This window comes from Tigriopus californicus, chromosome 4 (genome assembly GCF_007210705.1).
Source record: "Tigriopus californicus strain San Diego chromosome 4, Tcal_SD_v2.1, whole genome shotgun sequence".
Classification (NCBI taxonomy): Eukaryota; Metazoa; Arthropoda; class Copepoda; order Harpacticoida; family Harpacticidae; genus Tigriopus; species Tigriopus californicus.
Genome location: NC_081443.1, coordinates 6,184,018 through 6,206,753, shown reverse-complemented (window position 1 = coordinate 6,206,753; position 22,736 = coordinate 6,184,018). Strand labels below are relative to the sequence as shown.

Below are 22,736 nucleotides of genomic sequence, written 5' to 3'. Positions count from 1 at the left end.
CCAATCTGTGGCCGGGTCCAATGGACAGCAGGCTTGTTCTGAATGCAGTGTACCAGGTTACACTCCCAGATAGTGGAAAGGTAGGTTTGAAGGAGCCCCAAACTCCACCACAGCAATGTACTTCTTTGCAACTGAACGCAGGTTGAACGTGGAGGTAGTCACTGGAACCGAGTCAAGCTTGTTGTGGGTAACCTTCCGAGATGGGATGTAATACAAGCACTATAGGGAGCATTGAGAATGGGCAAGCTCCAAAACATGAAGATCGAGCCCTTGAGCCAGCCCATCTGTCTTCCTTGAAGAGAACTCATAGACCGTTTTTGTGCTCTTACCTCTTCATAATTAATGTCATGTTATCAGTTGCACAATTAAACCTTCATCATTCAGCAAAATGAACCATTTTCAGGATCGGTGCGGTGCAAACTTAATCTAAATTAGTCTTTTACGGAATCACACTCTGGACACATTACTGGGCTTTTCACTAGACAATTTATGAACGATCAAATCTTCAATTATTATTGTATGGAGCAATAAATCAATTTGGATAATGATTTCATTTCATTTCGATGGTCACTCATCTCATAAGCGTGTCAGGCGAAAACATGTCGCCTACTGAATCAAAGGAATCATTCCATGCACTAAATACGCCAAATTTCTCTACTAGCACTGCGTGCACTCTGCAATGCATTATGACTTGACTAAATTCTTGTCGATACTGTGCCAAGGTTTTACATTGTTCCGTTGACCGGCAGGAATGGTCTTTTCTTTGATGCTTGGAACGATAATGATCCTTGCGTGCATACTTTCAAAGAATTCCTAGCTTCAACACAGGTCCCAATAAGTAGAACTGACCAAACTCTAAAGCTCGACGATCAATTGCTTGAATTAAGTTAAACACGTGTGAAGATCATGAAGAAGGAAATGACATTGAGATCATCGTTGAAGGGAATTTGTTGCTCGTTACTTCGGACATCATGCCTTGACTTATGGGGCTCCTTCGAAAAGTGGTATGGAGTGGCCCATCCACGAGACGAGGCAAAGAATAAGCCAAGCAAGCAGGAAGAATATCCATCAAGGATGGTGGTGATATTTGGAAGTGTTTTGGACGAGTGGAAAGACGAGGAATCCCATCAGTTTGGACTGTGTGTTGTACGAGGAACGTCAAAGGAGGCTCCTTGCTGCGAACACCTAGGGCTGGTCCATTGAAGATTTGGTCTCTGACTCGATGGATGGATATCAACATTGCATGCTGTGGAGTTCGAGGGGGAGGGGGGACTAAGACTGTCTGACGAGGCGACTATCTACGTACGTACTGAATGTAAACAGTAATACATGGATCGAAGTGAGACTGAACTGAGCGTAGTAAGTGAGTGAATGAGTAGGCAGCTGAGAAGCAGGGGATGAAGCAGAACTACACTACCGTAGAAGGAGAAGGAAAAGACTACGGGGAAGAAGAAGAAGAAGAAGAAGAAGAAGAAGAAGAAGAAGGAGAAGGAGGAGGAGGAGAAGGAGGAGGAGAGGTGGAGGAGTTGTAAAAGAAGTCCTGAGCAAGCACAGTCCAAGTGTTCCTGGAGCTTAAGCTATGAGAGTAAACCAGCGGGTGGCGCGAAGACCTCTTGCCAGTGCCAAGGCAAGAATGTATAATCAGTTTAATGAGGAGCTGGTTATGAATTTGATCAAGTTTTGATGGTGCACACCACCATGACATCCCCGATCACCAAGAGCTGTTGAGCTAAGGCGCAAACTGGACGAGATCTCACATTGTGATCCAGCCACCAAATTCTTCCGTCAATTACCCACCCATCGCATATAGAAATTTCACACTTTTTCAGGCATTGGAACTCTTAAAGTATCATGAAAGGACGAATGATGCTTCACTGCAAGCTGAATAAGAATGCAAAAAGGAACTGCCTACAATTGCTTATAACACACTCTTTCTCGGATAACTTGTTCTTTACTCTTGTCTTACAGATTACTGCCCTGGTGCAGCTAAATGGTTAAACTGAGTGACATATTTTGAGTGTTCAAAGTGGTATAATTAACTGCAGTTCCAAGATCATCCTTCTTTTATTGTTAATGTGGAGCACATGCAGTAGTGCATTTACAAGCCGAAAAAATGCGAAATTCGGTGAGATCGAATTCCCCACTTTGACCCCTTGTTCACAATGTTACCAAGTTTTTTCTCGTGTCTTTTCTGCATTAATTTGTTGGATGGATATTGTTATCAATAGTTCCAATCATCATCATCATCATCATTATCATTAATGTTGATGCCGTCTTCGGGCATTGGCCTATTGAATATGGATAAGCTCCCTCAGGGCAGACTATTAGATTGGATTGAATAATAGTTAGGAGTTAATCCGTTCAGCTTGCTGTAAAACCATTCCATGATATTAGGTCGTCTGTCTCGCCCTCGCCCCGCCAGACCACCGAGCTCCGAGCTTGAGATTCTTCTGCTCGTCTTTCTCTCCCTTGACGATGTTACAGTTGGCATGAGACTTGTGAAGCTCGTCAAAAAATCCCCTCTTCCAGGGTTACTTCCAGTACAATGACTGCCAGTAATGTTAGAATTCGAGCACCAGTCAGCAGTGGAAGCGAAGTCAGCTTTGCCCCCTTATTACAATCGATCTGTGCCACGGATGAATTTCCAAGGCCGGCAAAGAGACTATTTCCCTCGACTCTCGACAATCTCTCCTCTGTGTGCGCCAATAAGAATAGGTCTGAAATGAATTCTCGCCTCTCATTGGCTTGTAGACCGTGTACATGGCCATGTCAAACCTCGCGCAGGCGTCCGAAATAAACGGATGTGCAATCAGTGCTCCACTACAGTGGATCGTGGTAGCAGTAAGTCCCTGGTCCCAGGAAAAGGTTGTTGACGAAGAATGCTGCCTCTGCCAGTGATGGTTGTGTCTGTGATGGTACTGGTGCCGCCAGAAGTTGGATTGGAGGCGCTAGCGGCGATACTGAAGCACACTGAGGGAAAGACGATGGTTGGGACAACAACGCCGAACAGGACGACGACCACGACGACGACGACGACAACAACAACAGCAATAACAACAACAACAACAACAACGTTGTACATGATGTGTGGTTCGTGGTGGTTATTGCAGTGGTAGCCACTGAAACTGTTCCTGGCAGTGGTGCCAAGCGAGCAGTCATTGCATTATAAGCAGCAGCAGCAGCAGCAGCAGCAGCAGACTGGGCTAGCATCAATGTTTGAGCACCAAGTTCATTCGGGCGAAAAGCACTCCATTGTATTGGAGCGAAACATGCATATTGAGTGATGGAATCAACTCAAGGGACTTCGTTATGAATTGGGCTGTCCTTTCCTTAGGTTTGCCATGGTTTTGGAATGAACTGAAAGGATCGTTGTTGGATTAGTGTCACCTTCATGTAAGACTAGAAGACATTTGAGTCGATGAGTACTGAAGATGCCATTCCAAGCGTATGGAAAGTACTGCATATTCCATGAATTTGATTCCACAATTTATAGGATTTACGTTCTTCATTCCCCAACAGGAGTAGGAAAATTGATTGAGCGAATCTTGTTTTTCACTGGGCAAACTTTAATGAGCGTCGTGAAAAGAAGTTGTCTAGAGAAACAAGTTAAACACTTTTCCTGTTGAGCAATTGACTCCAAAAAAGGAACGAAGCCCTAAAACTTCATCAACTATCATTCTTTGTTCCAGGGCGGCAAATAAGCCCCTCATAACCTAGGGGTAGGGTAAGTAGGGTAGCAATTCTCAATTGAACCTCAAGCAATATATCTTTGGTGTCACATGAAACTTTAAGCCGTACTTCAAGCATCTCTTAGTCAGGTGTTTAATGAATTCGCATAGCGCACCAAAGCCGCATATAATAAAGATGGATTACAAGGCTGCGTATCATCATTGGATGAACACCACACAACCAATTCATTCCTGACACTGCAAAAACCAACCAGTATATTGTTGCCATACCGGCAATTGCTCGTCTCAGGTGTCGAATCGTGTTCCCGCCATGGAACGAACTTATCTTCGTTCGATGATAAACGGGAAGATTTAGGTCATTTTGTCAGTGTGAAACACACATCTTTTCTCAGTATATCCCCCCCCCCCCTCCATTTTCGTCCCTTCGCCCGAGTTGCTTCACTGCTCTGCCCCTTGTATGTGTATATATTCAGTGTTTGCAGGAGACGACTACGTTTACGAGTATGTAGGAGGAAAGAACGAACGAACGATGAACGTAGCTATCCTCCTCGCCAGTTCTTCTATTGCTATTGAACATTTTATGGCAGAGCGACTCTCAGTTGACTGTGTAGGTTTGGCTGAGAGCTAAACGGATAGTATTGCTTGCCCTTCCTATCCCAACGACTACTACTACTACTACTACTTCCACTACGAGTGTATGGAAGTATTACGTACGAACTACTCGGAACACGAAGAGGACGAGCGAGTCTGCTCTTTCCCTTGTACCTTCACTTGCATAGTCAACTCGACTCTGATGTTGAGAAGGAGCTCGAACTTCTACGGAGTATGAATGTATAGGGGAATGGGGAAAGTATGGGAAATAAGTGGGCAGATAACTAAATAAGGAAGCTATCCACCTCACCAGCGACGAGATGTGCATTAGAAAAGAGAATTTCATCGCCTTCAATTAGAACAAACGGATGAGCGACAAATTGAAATGCAATCAAACATGAAGACAATGAATGGACCGGTCTGATCTGACGGTATATTTAAGAAGTCAAACAAAACAAGTAGAGCTATCATTTCATTAAAAAATAAGACGAACTAACCCAGATAATGGACGGACGGCCACTAAGCCACATGATCACACCAAAACAATGTTTGCTCAAGATAAGGACATGTTTAAGGAGCAAATTTTTGTCCCCACATTCCCTTTCGTCTCTGACTAGAACTTAAATCTCAGCCCCTTCCTCAAATGGAAGGAAACGTGAAACTTCTCAAAGTTGAGACAAACAAGTCCTTTCATGCTTTGGAAACTTTTACCAAGATCCATTCCATAAAGATTACGGCACAAAAAAAAAACCGAAAGCACAATCTTCATCACACACCAATATGAGAACAGAGACACAAGTTCCAATTTGCTTGTTTGTCCTCGTTTCATCTCTGAGGGTCGAGTGAGGCCGAATGTACTGTGCATGCATCTGAAAGTAAACATGGAGGAAATCTAAAACACCATCAACTGTCTCGTATGTCCGGATCTTTTGCCTCTCAATCTTATGTGTGAGATGCAGTTATCGCATGACCACATCTTCAATAAGCCAAATGTCGATACGCGGGCCTGACACGAAATAGAAGCACAGTCTTGCGAGATCATCAACAATCTTCGTTCAATCACCAAGTGCTTGGGATCAAGGGGATTTGAACCGAAGTTGTCGGTCGGTCAATTATTCTACTGACTACCATTTGGGTTATTATGATAACCAAGCAAGTTGAAACTTTTGAGAGATAGGATTCCTGGCCCTGCTCAGTCAGGCAAACCCCCTTTCAACTTTGGACGACACCTCGACAAAGTTAAGTCCAAGGGGCAGCCAAATAGTGTGTTGGACCCTTAGAGTTTGATCATTTGAATTTGCCGTTTGCATAAACTAAACCCTTCGCTTGCAGCATTTACATACCCTTGAGCGTAGCTTCCCAAATAATTGCTCTACAAATTGCTTAACAAGTGTAACCGACATCACGCTATCAAGCATGAAAGAGGCGGACCCGAGATTTTCCATTTCTGATTACCCGATAAACGACATCATTGGCATCGTCGACCATCTTGATCGTTTCCCTAGTAAAGAATTTCAATGCATGGAGCAATGGTATTTCGATGAATAAAGCCAGATCTGAAATCAAAACCGTCCTATTGTAAACCCTTAATCGGCGATCCTGATTGAGGTACCGTACGTGACTTTCCACCCTAAAGATGATGATGATGATGATGACGATGGTTCTCAGTTGGCAATGGAGCTTGATCTTCTGGCGCCTCCACGGTTCTCGTTGAACATCCATCCAACTTCCAATCCACATCCTTCAGCCTAAGCGAGTAATGTACGTACGTACGTGTAGAGGCTCGTTCAAGCATTCCCTCACCGTCAGACGCGTTGGATCCATGCTGTACTATGAAGCTACGGACCTAGCTAGCAAGCTCCCATCCAAACGTCGCTCAATGAAAACTTTTTTTAAAGATCTGAGGCGATGGCCCGAGGTTCTAGTAGCAAAAAAAACTGATTGGAATATGGTGGGTGATCAAAACTTGATTAACTAATTAGTTAGTTACAAAAATATGAAATAATATTATGCCAATTTCACACCTTTTCAAACATCTTGAGAGAAGATTTGTTTTTATGTGGATAAATTGAGATGGAAGCCAGATCAATCATAATTATCTTGACTAAGCCGAATCAACTGAAGCATATCGTAAATTAGACAAGAATTTTATCCCACAAAGTTCAAAAGACCGATGAGGAAACTCGAGTCCAAGTAGGGACAAATATTGTGTGTGCAATGGTAACAAAAACGCATATTCTCAAAGTGGAAAGATGTGGCAAGTTGAATGCGAAACCATTGAATTTCTTTGCTTTGACCCTGATCAAACAAATTGCTCAGAATTTTGCCGGAGATGCTCTTTGATGGTTGATCCAATATCAAGCTCCGTGAGTGAACGCTTCCAGCCGGAGGACATATTCGACGGGGACAAGTCATGGATATGGTTTGCTTAGTTGCCCCATCCCGACATTTCCATCACAGTTCCACTGATTGAATCCCTTTAGCCGAGCCTTTCAAATCTCTTGTGTGCCCGGAGCGGCCCGGAGCCCGGCCATTTCAGCCTTTGCCTTCTCTTACCGTCATCCATACTCGGTCCTTCGCAGATTTGGTGCGGGGGGTCGGCGGCTAGTGACTGGTGAGTGGTGTTGAAATGTTTCCAGTCCTGCTCGAGCCAGCCTGACTTGGCTTCAGCCTACCAGTACACAACAAACCCATCATCGCTGAGGCCGATGCCGACGACTCTTCGGAGGGACTCAGAGCGTTTCAGAAGGAGAACGGCGACGAGTCAGGAGGTGCGATGGCAGCCAGATCAGGCGCGAAGAGCGACAGGGCTGCGACAAGCCCAGGAGAGCGAGCCACAGCTGATTGTGTCTGTAAAGTCCGCTGTTGGCGCAGCCCGCTCTAAACAGAGATCTGAAACGGGCTCTGACTCAAAGAGCTCTGCCAGTGAAGGAGAGGCGAGGATTTTTAATCAAATTCAAGTGAATCTAGGCCCAAACGAGAGTGAACCAGTGCTTTAAATCATTTGTGAACACCCCATGGTAAGTGAGCTCAAATATCCAGGCTTTTCCATCACGATTTCCACGGACAAACATGTAAAACATCTCAATAGTTTTAAGAGTCTTTGTGATGTTGACCCCTGCCGTTGGGAACCGGGCTAACCCCCTTGGCTTCTAGGCTGCTGTGCTGCTACGCTACTAGATCTTCATGGAGGAAGAGCAGAACGACGAGTGATCCGTGGGTCTCTTGCTATCCTATCGGTGTGTGCGTGCTTCATATCTACACCATGTAGGAAGTGTGTGCGTGCATGCATGTGTTGGCTGCCTTTGGTGCTCGACTCATTCTCTAGTTGTATGAGAATTCTCCTTCTTTCCCGAATATCCCCCCCCCTTTCTCGTTCTCTTTGGCCTGTCACCCAATGTTTAAAGGAATACAATCAGATTTGGATTGACAAACTGCATAATTTTGCACGTTACTCACAAGTCAAGCTAATTAGCTCTGCCAAAAGTAGCAAGAAATCTCATCGAGAGTGGGCCTGATGCAGAGGACCACAACGTAAGCTAGCTGTAATCGATTCAAAGGTTGAACTATGTCTGATAGTAAACCTTGAACCGATTCAAGGAAGTTTCCCTATCCCTGGAAATCTATTGAATCGAGAGGGGGAGGGAAGGAAGAATATTTATCCTGCGATCTAATACATCCATTTGGAATCCGCCGAGGAATGCTCAAGTGGTATTGAATCAAGTTTGAGCCTTTAGCAATTACAATTATGATCCCTGTCATTGTCAAGGATGAAGTGTCCGTAATCATGTGTCTTATTAACATTGAAGACATAGAAGGCACATATTCCGTCTTATCTCGTTGCTCAGCTCAATCCTATGCATCCGCGAAGATCATTAAACACGACCCCGATCTCGTCAGCAATTGTTTTTGATCACTTAAACAAAAAAAACCACGAAAATATGAACGACTTTTCTTTGATGCTCCCGGGATCTAGAGACCGACATTTACAGGCTATATGAGAAGCAATCAAGTTTGAATTGCCCGACGCCTACTTTCTTACACAGTCCCTAATATGCTCAGTGCTCTTACTGACGTTGTTCATTCACTCACACACACTCACACAGACATACACATACACGAACAAACATAGACGCGCATACAAGCACGCACGCACGCACACATGCACACACGAACTCTCAAAAAGCTGCCGAGTGTTCCTTGCCCGTATAGTCTGGCAAATGGCCCGCGGAAAAAATGAGTCGAGTTGTTTGAGTCTGATAAATTGCCATCAAATCAGTACTGTGGGGAGCAGAACGGGCTTTACTATCAAATGTCAAGTCTGAGTCAATTATTTTATTGTATAGGCCCCTCTATGCATTGGATCCCGGGAAGAGATATACTTTTAGTGATAAGAGGCTTCATAGCTAGGTAGTTAGGGCATATTCCGTCTTTATGGAGTATTATTGGTGCACTTTAGGTTAGATATTAATTGATGACATTAATGCATGATGACCGATAATCTAATTGAACTCGAGCCTTGGCAAGTGTAATAGAATTACACCTTTTTTAACCTCGGTTTTCAGTTCGAAATATTGTACGTAGCCGGGCGCACGAGCTTTTTTCACTGTAGTGACAACAAAATGATTCAAGACAAATATGCGGTGAAAAAAAGATACTGATATATCAAGTTGTGAGATGGCTGTCCCGTAAAAAAAGTTCTTCGGGTGATTCTTTTGTGTATATTCCTTCGCTTCTTTTCCCCTGGCTCCCAGACCTTAATGAGGCTTTGATTGCTTTGTTTACGTATGCTCCCTCTCCTCCACGAGATCTGGGCAAGAACTAGACCCCCAAGTACGTTCAGACCTTGCCAGGGTCGTTGAATGCCGAGAGCACGTAAGATAGGGTAATCTACTGTACTCCAGGATGACAGCACGTTGGGGTTTTAATCCCTTGAATTGATTTTCTGGGAGATCGTCAAAGGAATTGCATCAAATCGAGTTTAACTTTCCATTTGTGCTAAAGACCTTTCATCTCGAGACTCATTAACAAGGCGGTATTTTACGATGCCACATGCTTTGGTTTACTTCAGAGCTGAGTGTGACTCAAAGAGAAGCAAATTAAGCAAACATTCGTCAAATTTGCGCTATAGCTGCGGAGATTTTAGATTGTTCTAACATCGAACGTCTTTGTCGTCTTTGTGCATCGCAAATAGTTTGATAATTGTGTTCTATTGGCAAAAAAGTGTAACGTGTGGCGAATACACAAGAAACTACTTTGTAGCTGTATCATAATTACTTTTCAAATGATGAAGTGCGACGATCACATAATATCCTCTACAATAAACTCTTTATTTTACGAGTTTTATCGTTTTGCATTTGTCTACGCATATGGCTGAAACATTATCTTACGTTGTATGAACATTCAAGAGCAAAGAACTATGAATTTATGACTAATATTTACCTAACTTGCTATTAGCTTATAATGCCTCGTAAACAATTGAACTAATGAGTTCATAGATAGTATTTCAAATGCAATCTAACTTTATTTTTTTTGCCTTAAGTTCGTTCATCTCTACAGATTTGGAAAACGCAAGGGCGAGGGCAGTTTTTCCTTCAGGAATAGAAGCCGAAGCTGAGGCTTAAAACGGCATCCGACCTAACACAAAGATCAATCTCACGATGGTTTGAGAGGCGACCAGCAAGGTTAAAGATCAGGTGAACAATCGAGCAATGGGAGGGAGGAAGGGAGGGAGAAGGAGAGAGAGTAAATGCGAGAATTTGGCTCACCTTGGTAGTGCGATCGTCCTCACTCAATGAGTAGTTTGGGAGTGATCTTGGGCGTTAAGGCAGTGGGTAGAACCACATAATTTTCTGCAAAAAACACCCATAATTTTGAAATTGGATATCACCTTCTCTATGACCATGAAGCTATATACTACCTTCTGATGAGGTAAGAAAAGTAGATGCAATATGTATGATTCTGGTTTGCTATATTTTGAACTCATGTTAATGCGACGAATAAATGCAATTCAATGTTGACGTTTTCCAATATTTGGGACTTTTTGATTATCAAATCAGTCGTGTCTTCAATTCAATGATATCCAGTCCCTGTTGGCGAGTAAAATGGGCTTTCTTGAGGCGTGCATCTGCCCATAGTTCATATCTGAATGCATGAACATGATAGTTTGACCATTGACTGACGTATGTTCTTCGGTCAAGAATTTTAATAACTCAAATATGGCATTACAACACGGTCTTGGGCTCACGTTAAACATGGATTTAATGGGGGTCCATATTTCAACTTCTAAAATGATTTTGGTTAACTTTTGAATTCTGACCAGATTTTGAACTCTTGTGGAATTTCAATTTTGGTTCCCTTTTTAGTGAATAACCCCCACGCCTCTTTTTTCGAGGTTCGTCTAAATTCTTTTCTTTTGATGACGATGCATATAGACAAGTGGCGCTGATGTGATAGTTTTGGAGGTTGTAAGTGGGAAGGCTTCAATCATTACTCTTTGGAAGTGGAAGCCTGATAAGTTAAAAGTGATTAGCTTCTTGTGAATGTTCGACATTGATTTCATGCCAACCGGTTTTCTTCGCGTCTTACTTGACTCAGCTGGCTGCTGTACTAAAGGTATTGCTGGTATGACGTCAATAATTTAGCTTTTTTTGGTTCTTGTGTTATCTGCAATAGAAAATCTGGTGACCTAGTGTTTAATTGGAGCTTGAATCAAATTGATTTTACAGGCCTATGGCTCGGTTAAGGATCGCCTCCCCGGTTGTACGAATCTTATGAAAGCTTGGATTACCCATCTCTGGCGTTTTTGACCGAAAGAGGTGTGAACCATGGCCTCTGCAGGGTCTGTTTCTTCTGGAGTGTCCGCTGGGTCTTCCGCCGCTGGGCCAGGTACGGACTTCCATGAGGCCAAAATGGATTCATTGCCAGCCTCTCCAGCGTCATCGTCTTCCTCTACGTCGTCTATGTCTAATGGTCCCATTCTGAAAATGAAAATCAAGCGGTCCATGCATCCAAATTCTTTGGGCACTTCTTCCACTATCACGACGACTACCTCTTCAACGTCATCAAGTGGCATTGTGGTTGGCAAGAGCCTGACCTCAATTAGTGCCCCGAAGAAGCACAAATCGAAGAAACATAAAAGTGATAATAAGCGAAAGGAAGTGTCACATTCTCTCCCAGCCTCGCCCTTAAGCAAAGACCGTTGTGCTGCAGGGGGAAGTGGGGGAAGTAGCAGCGCTAGTAACGCTAGCAGCCCACACCCTCCAGGACCGCCCTCTTTTTCCTTCTCTGGACCAGCAGGGGGAAGACTTGAATCTCTGTTGAAGAAGGCAATGCAAGAGCCACCTTCAAAACGAATTAAGGTAAGCTTTGAGGTGCTGAACATTTGGATTCACCGAGTTCAGGATGTACAGAGCGTATAACGTTTATATTCAAGTGATTCAGTTGCTTTATACCTGAATACGCTAAGCTAGCCCGCTAATGATCCAATGGCAAGTGTGATTATGAAGGATGCGCGGTCATGGATGAATGATTAGTTTCACATTTGCTTCAAGTGCTTTCAATATGAATACGGGAGAATTTGTCGCAGAGTTGTGAGTTGTAGTGACAAATACTGACAGGTCTGATGTTTTATTATTGTAAAAGCTCATTCTGGAGTGTGATTTTTTTCCATCGCTAAAACGATCAGGAAAGCCTTTAGGATGATCTATTTGCTCCTCAACAATTTTCTTCCAAACCGAGATGAACATAGATCTACGTAGTGTGATCTTCCTCTCCTTCCTGGTCGTCGGTGTAAGCATTCTCTCTACCTTCACTCTGTATGCTCTCTAACTACCACCTTGAACTAGCCAATATATCAAAGACACCGCAAATTGCATTTGCTGCCCTCTGCTGTCGTCCATGCATGCTGGTGGGTCTGAATCTTTGACGCTTTCTGTGCCCAAGCTTTTGCTCTATCTGCTTGTTTCCTCATTGCTCAGCGCTCTTTCAACGAAACGTGAAGAAGGCGGCGATCAACTTCTCTTGGCTCAAACCTTCAAGAGATCTCTACTGAAGGCAGTAATGGAGCTAGTACGTATGTACAACTATATGAGTGTGTGTGTGTGTGTGTGCGCGTGTATGAGAGCGAACGAATTCGTACGGCTAAAGGAGGGAGACAAGAACGACTTAGCGAGTGAGTTAGTGACCGAATTGGTTGAAGGCGCCATTCCAAATATAATCATGTTGTCATTAAATGAGGCAAGGGAGGAGGGAAAATCATGGACTATGTGGCGGTTCAGGTTGCTTTGAACAATTAACTTTTTGTTCCCATTCATCGATTGCATGTACAAGTGTTTCAGAGGCTGTGCCTTTTATCGCATGTTGTTTAGCCACTTCTCTTGCCTTATGAGCTCATTTAGATGTTTGGCCGACTTTGGGGACGTGTAAGAATTCAAGCAAAGCGTGTTTGTGTGTTGCCCCCCCTCTCCTCTCGCCCTCTCTCTTGGCGATGTTCATACATCTCTAACCATCCTCGATCCATCTATCTTTTTTCTCGCTCTTTGTCGTATTCTCTTGCTTTGAGAAACTGTTGTTGAGAATAAAAACCTCGTGGAGTCTCCACTACACAGCAGCGAGTGGATTGCTGTGCTATGTTGGATATGTGGGCTGGTTGGTTGGTTGGTTGGTTGGTTGGTTGGTTGGTTGGTTGGTTGGTTGGTTGGTTGGTTGGTTGGTTGGTTGGTTGGTTGGTTGGTTGGTTGGTCGGTCGGTCGGTCGGTCGGTCGGTTGGTTGGCAGGCTTGTTGTTTGGTTGGTTGGCTGGCGGGCTGTTAAGGTGGAATGGTCGGATGGATGGATAGATGGATGGAAGGATGGACGAAAAACTGTCCGTCTGTCATGGATTCAAACCTCACGCTGAGCCCATTTACAACTTTTTGGAAATTGCTTTTGAGTGAACGATATTCTGTCATCGTGGTTCAAATTAGCCATCGTGAAGAATTCAATTCCTACATGTGTCAGTAGTAACACCTCTTTTGTTAATGAAGATCACCTCTGATTACATGTGATGGCAATTAAGAGCTGTTTTGTAAAACGCAACTGAAATGCATGTTTGCCTTTTTCTCGTAATATTGGTTTTTATGCCTTAACTTAAGTTGTGTTGAACAAATATTACTTTGATTACTAATCATTGTGTACCTCTTAGAGAGGATGTGGAGTACAATTATCCCTGTCTTTGCCTTAATGATTTGATGCTATGGTGTGGCATTCTTTTCATGTCACGGAAATCTAGTTTTCCGAGACGGTCCATATTAGAGCGTAGTGTAGCCTAGTATGACAAATGATTCGGAGGCCTCCTCCACTTAATAGTTTCAAGAAGTTGAAGAGAAATCCTTCTTCCTTTTTGAAGGACAGACTCGATGGATTGCGGACAAGACGACTTACGAACAACGAGTTCCTCTCGTGTACTAGCAATAAAGCATGATGAAACAGTTTTGATAAGATCGACTAGCCCTCATGAACTAGTAATTAGTTTCATTCACAAGCAACCACCACCTCCTCTTGTTCGTCGGAAGGTTAGAAGTAGGATGGAACCATCTCAATCTTGTGTGATGATGATGATGATGATGATGATGATGATGATGATGATCATAATCATCATTCCCAAGACCCTTGATTCTTGATTCCGCCTGCCTTCAAGGAGGGGATCAAGTAATTTGCTAGGATGGAAAAGAAAAGACTCGCTTTCAAGAGGAATGTTCAGCGATCGCCAGAGTTGTAAAGGAGAGAGGGGAGGGGAGGATCCTCTCTGGACCTCAACGGTGATATGATAAGGAAGGCTCCCAGGTCCAAATGGTACACTTTGTACGTCTACTTTGTAGACCTCCAATTCAGGTACTCTGTGGTTTTGTCCGTGAAGTGGTCATTCCTCTCAACGTTCATAAAAAGATTGAGCTGAAGATGTTCGTTGGGCTTTGGTATTGGGAAAGGCCTAAGGCTAGTTAAAGATTGAATACAGACCATCTTGAGAGTAAAAGACAGCAAATTATTGCATATTGCTTCTGAGCCCTGGCCACCAAAACAAACTTCAGAGAGGGTATATCGTCCACCTATCTCTTTGCTTTATCTCTCCCCCTCCTCACTTCACACTACTGGTATTGCTGTTGAATGGTGGCTGGTGAACGAGCACCCTGGTTCTCAAGCTGGCTAGCTGGCGTTTTTTCATGCTGAACACTACACTGCCATCCTACCATTAGTGCCATTATCGTTATGATCAGTGGCTACTCCATGCCAAGAGCAGAGTAGTCCTTGATAAATCTCGTCTCCACACACGGACATGGTTCTACAATTGACTTGAGATTTGGTGGCAAGAATGACCTCAAATATATGTTGGCAAATTCATCATTCTCCAATTGGAATTGCGGTTTCAAGTGCGTCTTCTATATATCAGAAATGGTTTAGTTAAGGGAGAGATTTATAAGTACTGGAGGAGTGACAAAATGAGACGAGACTGGAAGGACTCGTCATGGCTTTTGTCATAGATGCTATCTATTTTGGTTGATGGCTTTCGTCCTTGTAACAACTTCCCCCGCCACTAGTCAACAACAGTCTTTTCTGGTAGTTGATAATTAGTATCTTTAGGTGCTTAAAACATTGTACACATCATCTTATTCCTCTGAACTCCTCTTTTAATCAATGAAACGGTTTGAATTGCTTCAAATATGTATCTCTAGGTCTTGAAGCACAAACTAAACTGGTGGCTATTGGCGTGTCAATGGCCAAAAGTAGTGCTCGATTTTCTCGCGCTCATTCACGTGCAATTTGATTTTCAAATTACCCTTTTCCTTGGCTTTTTGTGAACCGACATCGGGAACTGTGGGTTGTTGAGTGGTGCACTGGTGGGCGGGTTGGTTGCTCGGTTTGCCCTTGTGCACCTTGCTTCGTGGCATTTTCCGTCCAATCTATATCCCCCCCACACTTCTTCTCTTCCCTCTTTCTTTCCCTTTCTTTCTTTCTATCTATCCCTCCTCCTCCTCCCTTCCTCAACCTAAATGCTACTCTGCAGAATAGTGTCTGTTGTCAGCAGCTGTTCTATTCCAATAATCCTGGCTTGGTTGGCTGCTCAATTGGTCTCTGTTCAAGTCCTTTTTCCACACTTGTGGCTAATTGATCCCGTCGAATGCGTAGCCATTATTCTTTGGCACCAACACAAGCGCACACACACACACAAACTGGTCGTTTTATTTTCCGAGTTTGAAAGATTAAAGTGAGAAGGGCTCTTGAACTCATTGATCAATTCGCGCTCAGGCAATAATCGATGTGTACGGGCTTAATTATTACGCCATTGGTGGCCAAATAAAAGAAGCAACCGTAAGTGACCTTTGTTTCCGTTTTGAAGTTTGAAAATTGGTCTCTTTTTGGCTGCTCCTGGAGCTCGCAAGGTCAGCTAACGATGCTTTTATAAAATCTGCCAAGATGATAAGGTTCTCAAAGCGTGAGAGCCACATGGGTTTAAAGTTGCTGGTGGGAGCAGAGTGGGTGATCAAATTTGCATGAAGTTGCCTCTTGAGACCTTCCGAAATGACAGCACTGAACTGGGACGAGTCACCCTTTGGCCGTGGTCGTACGCGACGAAATGTGGGGACAGAACTCTCCAGGATGGAAAAGAAAGAAAGAAAGAGAGGAGAAAGAGAGGGAGTCAGGCTGGTAGCAAGGCTGGTAGCAAGCTGGTTGGTCCACGGTAGTGGAATGAAAGCTTTCACGAAATGAAAACCCAATGATGCGTCGCATTTCACGCCTCAAAAGGAAGTCACAACGAAGTTGGTTCTGATAGGTAAAGTAAAGTAGTCTCTCTTAGGAGAGAGGCATAAGGAGCAAGATTGGAGAGAGAATCTCCCTCGGTGTTGGGATTGAATTTCAATGATAGCACAATTACTTCGTCTAATGTCGGAAATGATGGATCCTTCAGTCTGTTTTAAACTCTCAGTTAAAAGATCAACAATTTTGATTCCTCCAACTAAAGCTGTACATGTTTCCTTTGAATTATCTAATGAGTCAAAAGAAACGCCGTGGTAATGAGGAATAGAGAAACCACTTGATCAGATATGACGTAAAACTTTCTTAAGTTGAGATAATCGCCCACGGAAACCAATTGAAATCTTCTCTCCTCATCCTAATAAACACAATAGAACACTGAGGTTTCCATTGGGGAAAGTTACACTCAACATGGCAGAGTTCCATCACTTTGAAACAAAGACATCCATTCTCAGTTCTTGCCACGGCGACTTTTTTGTTGCTTCTTCTTCGTTTGCTCGTGTATGCTTGTGTCTTCTGCCTCCACTACTGCTACTTCTTCTTCTTCGTCTTTCCCCTTCTTTCAAGCTCGATGAGCTGTCTACGGCCACTGTCCTCTTGATATTGTTGTATCTGAGCAAAGTTCTAGTTTGAAGGGGAAAAGTTTCGTCTCTAAGTTGCTGCTGCATGTTACCCTCGTCTATTAGAGTTTTGAAGTAGTCCCAAATTTTACCAACCTCTAGCACAATAGCTCTGACAACGCCACTATCGACCACAAAACCATTGCACTCGTGCTTTGAAGAGGTGAACTACACGTAGCAGCAATGACAGGAGTCGTAGTAGAAGTCGTTGCCGTAGTAGTGTTGGTAGTACGTAGGGTAAAACGCAGTAGCAGTAGTATTAGGACTGGAAGGGGTGAGCTGCAATCTAAGAGACAAAGAAAATGAACATTTGTTTGCGAAATGCAAGAACAAAAGGCAAAAAGAAGGACTAGGCGAAAATCCGAGCACATAAAACCATTAGTTGATGCACCACTACGACCAATCTCTCGAGTCCCATAGTTCGTGCAAGGCAAATGAGAGGCGTGGACTGGCATGGTTCGTGAGAGAAAATGTTCATAATTCGAAATATCCATGAGTTGGAGAGGAATGAAATTGGACGCAATGGCAAGCACCAGCAAGCCCTCGAGAATGCGTACTCCAGTGAGTTGACGATGTTGAACAACACTCAAATGCAAGGCAAGACTCCAAATTAAAAATCAAAGGCCAATAATTTCCAGCTAGCCTCAATTGTAGGCCTTGCCATCAAGAGGATCATCGTTTCCTTGCTCAAAGTCTTGCTCTCAATTTTGAAGGTTTGGAATTTCCAAGAATGGGGATACCACGAATGAGGTATTCTACATATTCTATTCTATTATTGTTCTGCACATTGTGCTAATTGTCTTACGTGGAACAAGACACATGGATAGTGTGACGCTTTGGGTCGCTCTTCATCATATTGCACATCCGTTATGTTTGAAGATTGGATATGAGATTAATGTAGGCAAATGTCAACATGCGAGTAAATGCAATCTGACTAGGTCCTGTCCATGATGTCTCAAGCCATTGGCCGATTGCATGCCAATAGAACATACGCTAGTTACACGATTTGTAACTTTGACCGTGCAAATCGAATTCCTTTGGCCATTCCCGTATTGAAAACAAATATTTTCTCGTTCTACCCTCTCATTCATCTCACACTAAATGTTCTGTGTTCTTGGTCTCGCTCAAAAACGACAAACACAACTGCTCAAATCAGTGTCACCTCGTCCAGCCCTCACCGCAGATCACATCCAGCGTCGCCCTCAGCTCGGTTCAGTTCATTCCCGAGATCTTCTCTGGCCTTCGCCTTCGCCTCATCTTGTTTTTCTTTCTTTCGCCCTCCTCAAAGCTGGCAAAGCTAGCAAAGCTGGCCGAGGATTCCTCATCGTCTTCTTCTCACCTCAACTCATGTTCATTCATCCAGAGTGACAGGTTGGCCTCCAATAAGTCAAAAGGCACGTTTCATGAGAGATAACAACATAAAAATGGGCATCCATTGAATACTCAAGAAGTTGGATCGAGAGACTGTGCGAAGTCTAGGAGGAAGTAAAGAAAAAGAGAGAAATCGAACCGAACCAAGAAGCAGTTAGAAGGAATCAGACCTCATTAACAATGCACGATCAGAGAGATATTTCATCATGCACATTCAGTGCTTGATAACCGATTAGTTTTAAAGCAATGATATGGGCGCTTACCAACAAATCCGGACGTACTCAAAGAGTTGAACCTATCATTATTATCTAAACCTTGCGTTTTGAACTGTAAGATTATTGACGTATCGAGCCGTGTAATCTATCTACTACGTAGCTATGGAATTGAAAGGTGTTCAGATCAGCATGAAGCTTTTTTTTAAAGCGTTCCCGAATTCTCGAGTACAAGAAATGAAGTTTGACAACGTTGCAAAAACTTTTTGGCCCCAAACTTCTTGCTTGCATCGTGTGCTTTTCTCCATTTGCATCTGATTATGCTGTGATGGAGGGTTGTTTTCTTTGATTCCTCTTTGCCATTATTTCAAAGGCGAGGCCCTGATTGTTGATAAAGAGCCGCTTTGGACCAAGTAACCTGCAATCTAGCTATTCCTTTGGCTGAAAGCAGTTTATCGCCTTCTGAGGAACGCCCCTCCTCATTGAACTTTCACTGGATTGAAGTGTCAGTAAAGGCGTCAGACTTCCCCCAGTTCGGTCCTCAATCTTTTCCCGCACACCCTTTCTGTCAATTGGATTTTATGACTGATCTAGCTCGTTGCAGAATGCTCCCCACGTGGATGACTGTTCTCAGTATATCGGCACACTGTTACAGTGTGCATTGCACATTGTACGAGTGGGCGAGCTCTATTGATATGACATCTGTCTACTAAATTGTGTGGAGGGATAAGCTCATCAACAGAGATGCCACGGATGTTCTGTGCTACGCTACATACTGTACTTCAGTTATTGCTAGTTCTACTGAATGTAGTTGGGGTGCTACTGCACGTACCGCCGCAGTCATCTTCCTTCCCTTCCCTTCCTCCCTCTATCTCTTTTTGTTGATCATTGACTATGGATTTAGAGATTAGACCGACCCTCTTTACGATAATGCACTAGAAGATTTGCATTTCTCACACATAAAGGATTATTGAGTATATCCTAACGGATTGAAAGCTTGATGCGGTTTGGATTCACGATCATTTCGGCGGTCGCCCAATTGGTTCACCAACTTATCGGTTCGGATTGAACCAGTTTGATTCCTTGAACCAAAATTCAGACATTGGCATGACTCTTCAAATTCCGGGTTCCAGTTTTCGTAGAATCGGCGAATTTCGGGAATAATTTTCGCTTTCAAACTGGTTATTGCAAAGCAATTATGAAGAGACTTACTTTGCATATTGGGCGTGATTTCGTTGTCGTAAGCAACGCTTTCATTTACATTTACATGAACTCGTGAAAACCACCCAGATTCAAATAGATTGTTGAGATAATTGCGAGCACAAATAAATGGGAGACGTGGTTTTCAAACTCGCCACTTTTTGAACGGCCACCTTGAGAGGCCATTGAGCAAGTGAATGAGTACTTGGATTTCCATCTAAATTTAAATTACCTCGTCATGTGTCTGCTATGTGGCTGTTCATCTTAGCCCAACAAGCAAACAAATAATCATGGCTCGTCAAATGATTAGTGTGGACTTGAAAGTTATCACTCCCTTTAGCTTTTTCCTCCTCCTCACCATTATCATCATCAACGACAGTAGCAGCAGCAGCAGCAGCAGCAGTAGGAGCAGCTTGCCTCATCCTCCACTTTCGTGCACACAAATTGAGCGCTCTGCCCACAACGATCGGAGTGGAACTCGTCCGCTCTGTTGTTCAGAAACATCAGTTCAATACTCTAGTCGTTCGATTTGCCTTCAACATTTCTTGATCTAATACGACCCGAAATTGCAAACCATTCGCCGCAATCGAGAGTCAGATTTAATTAGCTCGTCATTCTATTTCATGCATTTTACGCTCTTATTTGTGAATATTGCCTCTATGAGCTATGAGGGAGGGAAGTTTAGAGGCCAAAAACATGTTCCGCTCGCCTCGTCGTCGAAGTGATACCAAACTGCGGGAATAGAGGCGAAGAATATGCCTTGGTGGGGAAATGGTGCTCGCGCTGTTGTTGTTTCTGCTGTTGTTGTTGGATGATACCTCTATGCATTGTACCTCGGAATTCTTTCTTGCCCTTGGTCTGGGTTGTTCCTCTCATGTTGTTTTTGCTCCTACTGGGGGGCGAGATGTTACTACTGTTACTCGTGCTGCTGTTGAAGAGAAGGAGACGTGAAGTGGAAATTCGTAATACGTTCAGCTTCGATGCTCTTGTTTAGAAAGACACATTCCTAGCAAGTTTTTATTTGCCTCGAGACTGCAAGCACTCGTCGCCCATCCATATCTCAGCTGATTTGTCGCTTGTTCTCGAAGCAGTTTAGATCTTCATGAAGTGACGTGAGACTTTAGGATTTGTTCAAAACTGCCGCGTGGTTGCGTTAAAGCGTCTCTACACACAATTGTCAACTCAGCGTTGATGACGATTGACGGCTCTGTCACACACCACATACAGAATTGATGAGATCGTTTTCTATGCTGTATATACGTAGTGATATCTTGCCACAAATATCGCAAGTTTTGAGACCTCTAACTTGCTACGGATTTATTTTAGGTATGATTCAACTCATTGACTGAACTGAAAGATGTCGGCAGCAAATCGTATGTGTTCAGTAAGTGATGCATGTCGGCGTGGTTAATAATCATGTCGTTATTGTTACTTCACAATGTGAACACCATATTAATGACCGTTCTTAAACTATCTCACACACACACACACACGCACAGATCATATTTCAAATACTCGAAAAATGCTCCACATGCCACCAAACGGAGGAGACAAAAATTGGATACGAAACAAATCCTTCCCCGTTTGCTATACGTGTTAAGTCTGCAAACTCTTGTCAAAACAGGCGATGGAACCTCCTTCTCCCTCCCCCCTCATGGAAGCCACTTCTAAGCTTAAGACGAACCCATCATTTTATGCTACACTCCTAGTACAGTACTGCTGCATTTCTGAGCGGTTCACTTTCATGAGGGATAGGGTTCAGACTGAAGGAGCAATGTGCGATTGCCAGTTACCACCAAGGAAGACGAGAAGTAGATGACGTGTATTCCCTCCCCTCGAGCAACTTTTTTTTCACCCTGCTTACTCGAACTCTGGTGCTTCCTCTTTGAAAGCAAGTTTACCCACAGCACAACATTTCCAACTTCTTTTTGCTCTTCTTTCTTCTGCTTAGCTTATTCTCTTTTCGTCTTTCTCTCATCTGCGCCCTTTCCACACCATCTATCGTTAAAGGGCTTAGCGGGAGGTGAAGAACAGACTCACTTGGAACGAGAAGACGAGGCGAAGGTAGAATAAGGGGAGAGAGAGCGAGAGAGAGAGAGATTCTCGAGAGATTGAGTTACGAGAATGCGGGAACCGGAGGAATCAACCTGCAGAAGTTTAATTGAACCATATTATTCTGCTCAACTTGGTTATTTGTGTAAAGTAATCAAAACTTGATGGGGATCCTTCCCTTTCCTCAATAGCTTAGGCCAACAACACCAATCTAGTTGGAAGTCATGGAGGTATTAAAGGCTACTGACGTCGAATGTCTGTCAAAATATGCGACAGATGCATGAACAATTAAGAACAAGTAGCTGTTTGATTTCTTTCTCCCTTTCCCGTTGACATGTCCCTTTTTGCTCTTTGCTCCTTTCCTTTCATTCCGTTTGTTGACTATGTTTTAAGTTGGTTGTTCCGAGAACCTTTGTGACCCTTTTTTCCTTTGATATCATGAGTACTCGTGTTATTACTCCTCAAAAAGAGATCTTGCCATGCAATGTTGCCGACAAGCTTGCCAGTTGGAGAATATTACTATAAGAGCAAATGGGAATAAGTGAAGAAGAAAAAGGAAAAGAAAGAAGGACTTGGCGATTCGAGTGTGTAAAGCAAGCCCGTGAACTGCCCCTTGGCACATTGGAACAGTTTAGCAAGGAGGAGGGAAAGGAAAAAGAAACGAGAAAATAGATAAGACCGGGTAATGTTGTGTCACGCAAGGCAAAGAACTCGATCTAGTTCCTCTCATCTTGCCCTTTTCTCGTTCCATTTCACTCCGGACATGAAAGAACGCAAGGATAAGGAGCTTACAATCAGTTTTCTTTGCGAGTGCTCCAGTGGAATTTTAAAATTGGAAGAAGTTGAAGGATTGGAGTCCTTCCAAGAAGTCCCATTTGGTACCAGAAGAGAACTTGGTGAAAACCTCACTTGGATCACACGGGACCACACGCTCGTGCCACTATTCTCATCGAAACACTCGATCCCCTCTCGTTTGAGTGCAGGCCAAGGTTCAGTTGGAACCCTATCTCATGCCACCGAGCTCTTCTAGAAACTTGACTCGAAAGTTTTTAATAACATTTCAGATTTACTACCCAAAGACTTTCTGAAACGTCCATTTCAACAAATTACTTGCTACTCTATCTTGACATAGCAAGATTCGTATGATGTGCAATTTCGGTCTGTGAAGATTCCGTAGATGAGCAACATTTATCATTGTCTTCGCACCTT

At 43.4% G+C, this 22,736-nt stretch overlaps 1 protein-coding gene across 1 annotated transcript in view; it reads left to right on the top strand.

The window, feature by feature from the left end:
- The first annotated feature begins 7,074 nt into the window (after positions 1-7,074).
- Positions 7,075-22,736, top strand: part of LOC131879431 (uncharacterized) — a 38,855-nt gene continuing 23,193 nt past the window's right edge. Inside the window, exons 1-2 of the mRNA XM_059225757.1 lie at positions 7,075-7,300; positions 11,009-11,641. Of these exons, the coding sequence (XP_059081740.1) occupies positions 11,108-11,641 (534 nt within the window). The 5' untranslated portion in view covers positions 7,075-7,300; positions 11,009-11,107. The remainder of the gene's footprint in view (positions 7,301-11,008; positions 11,642-22,736) is intronic.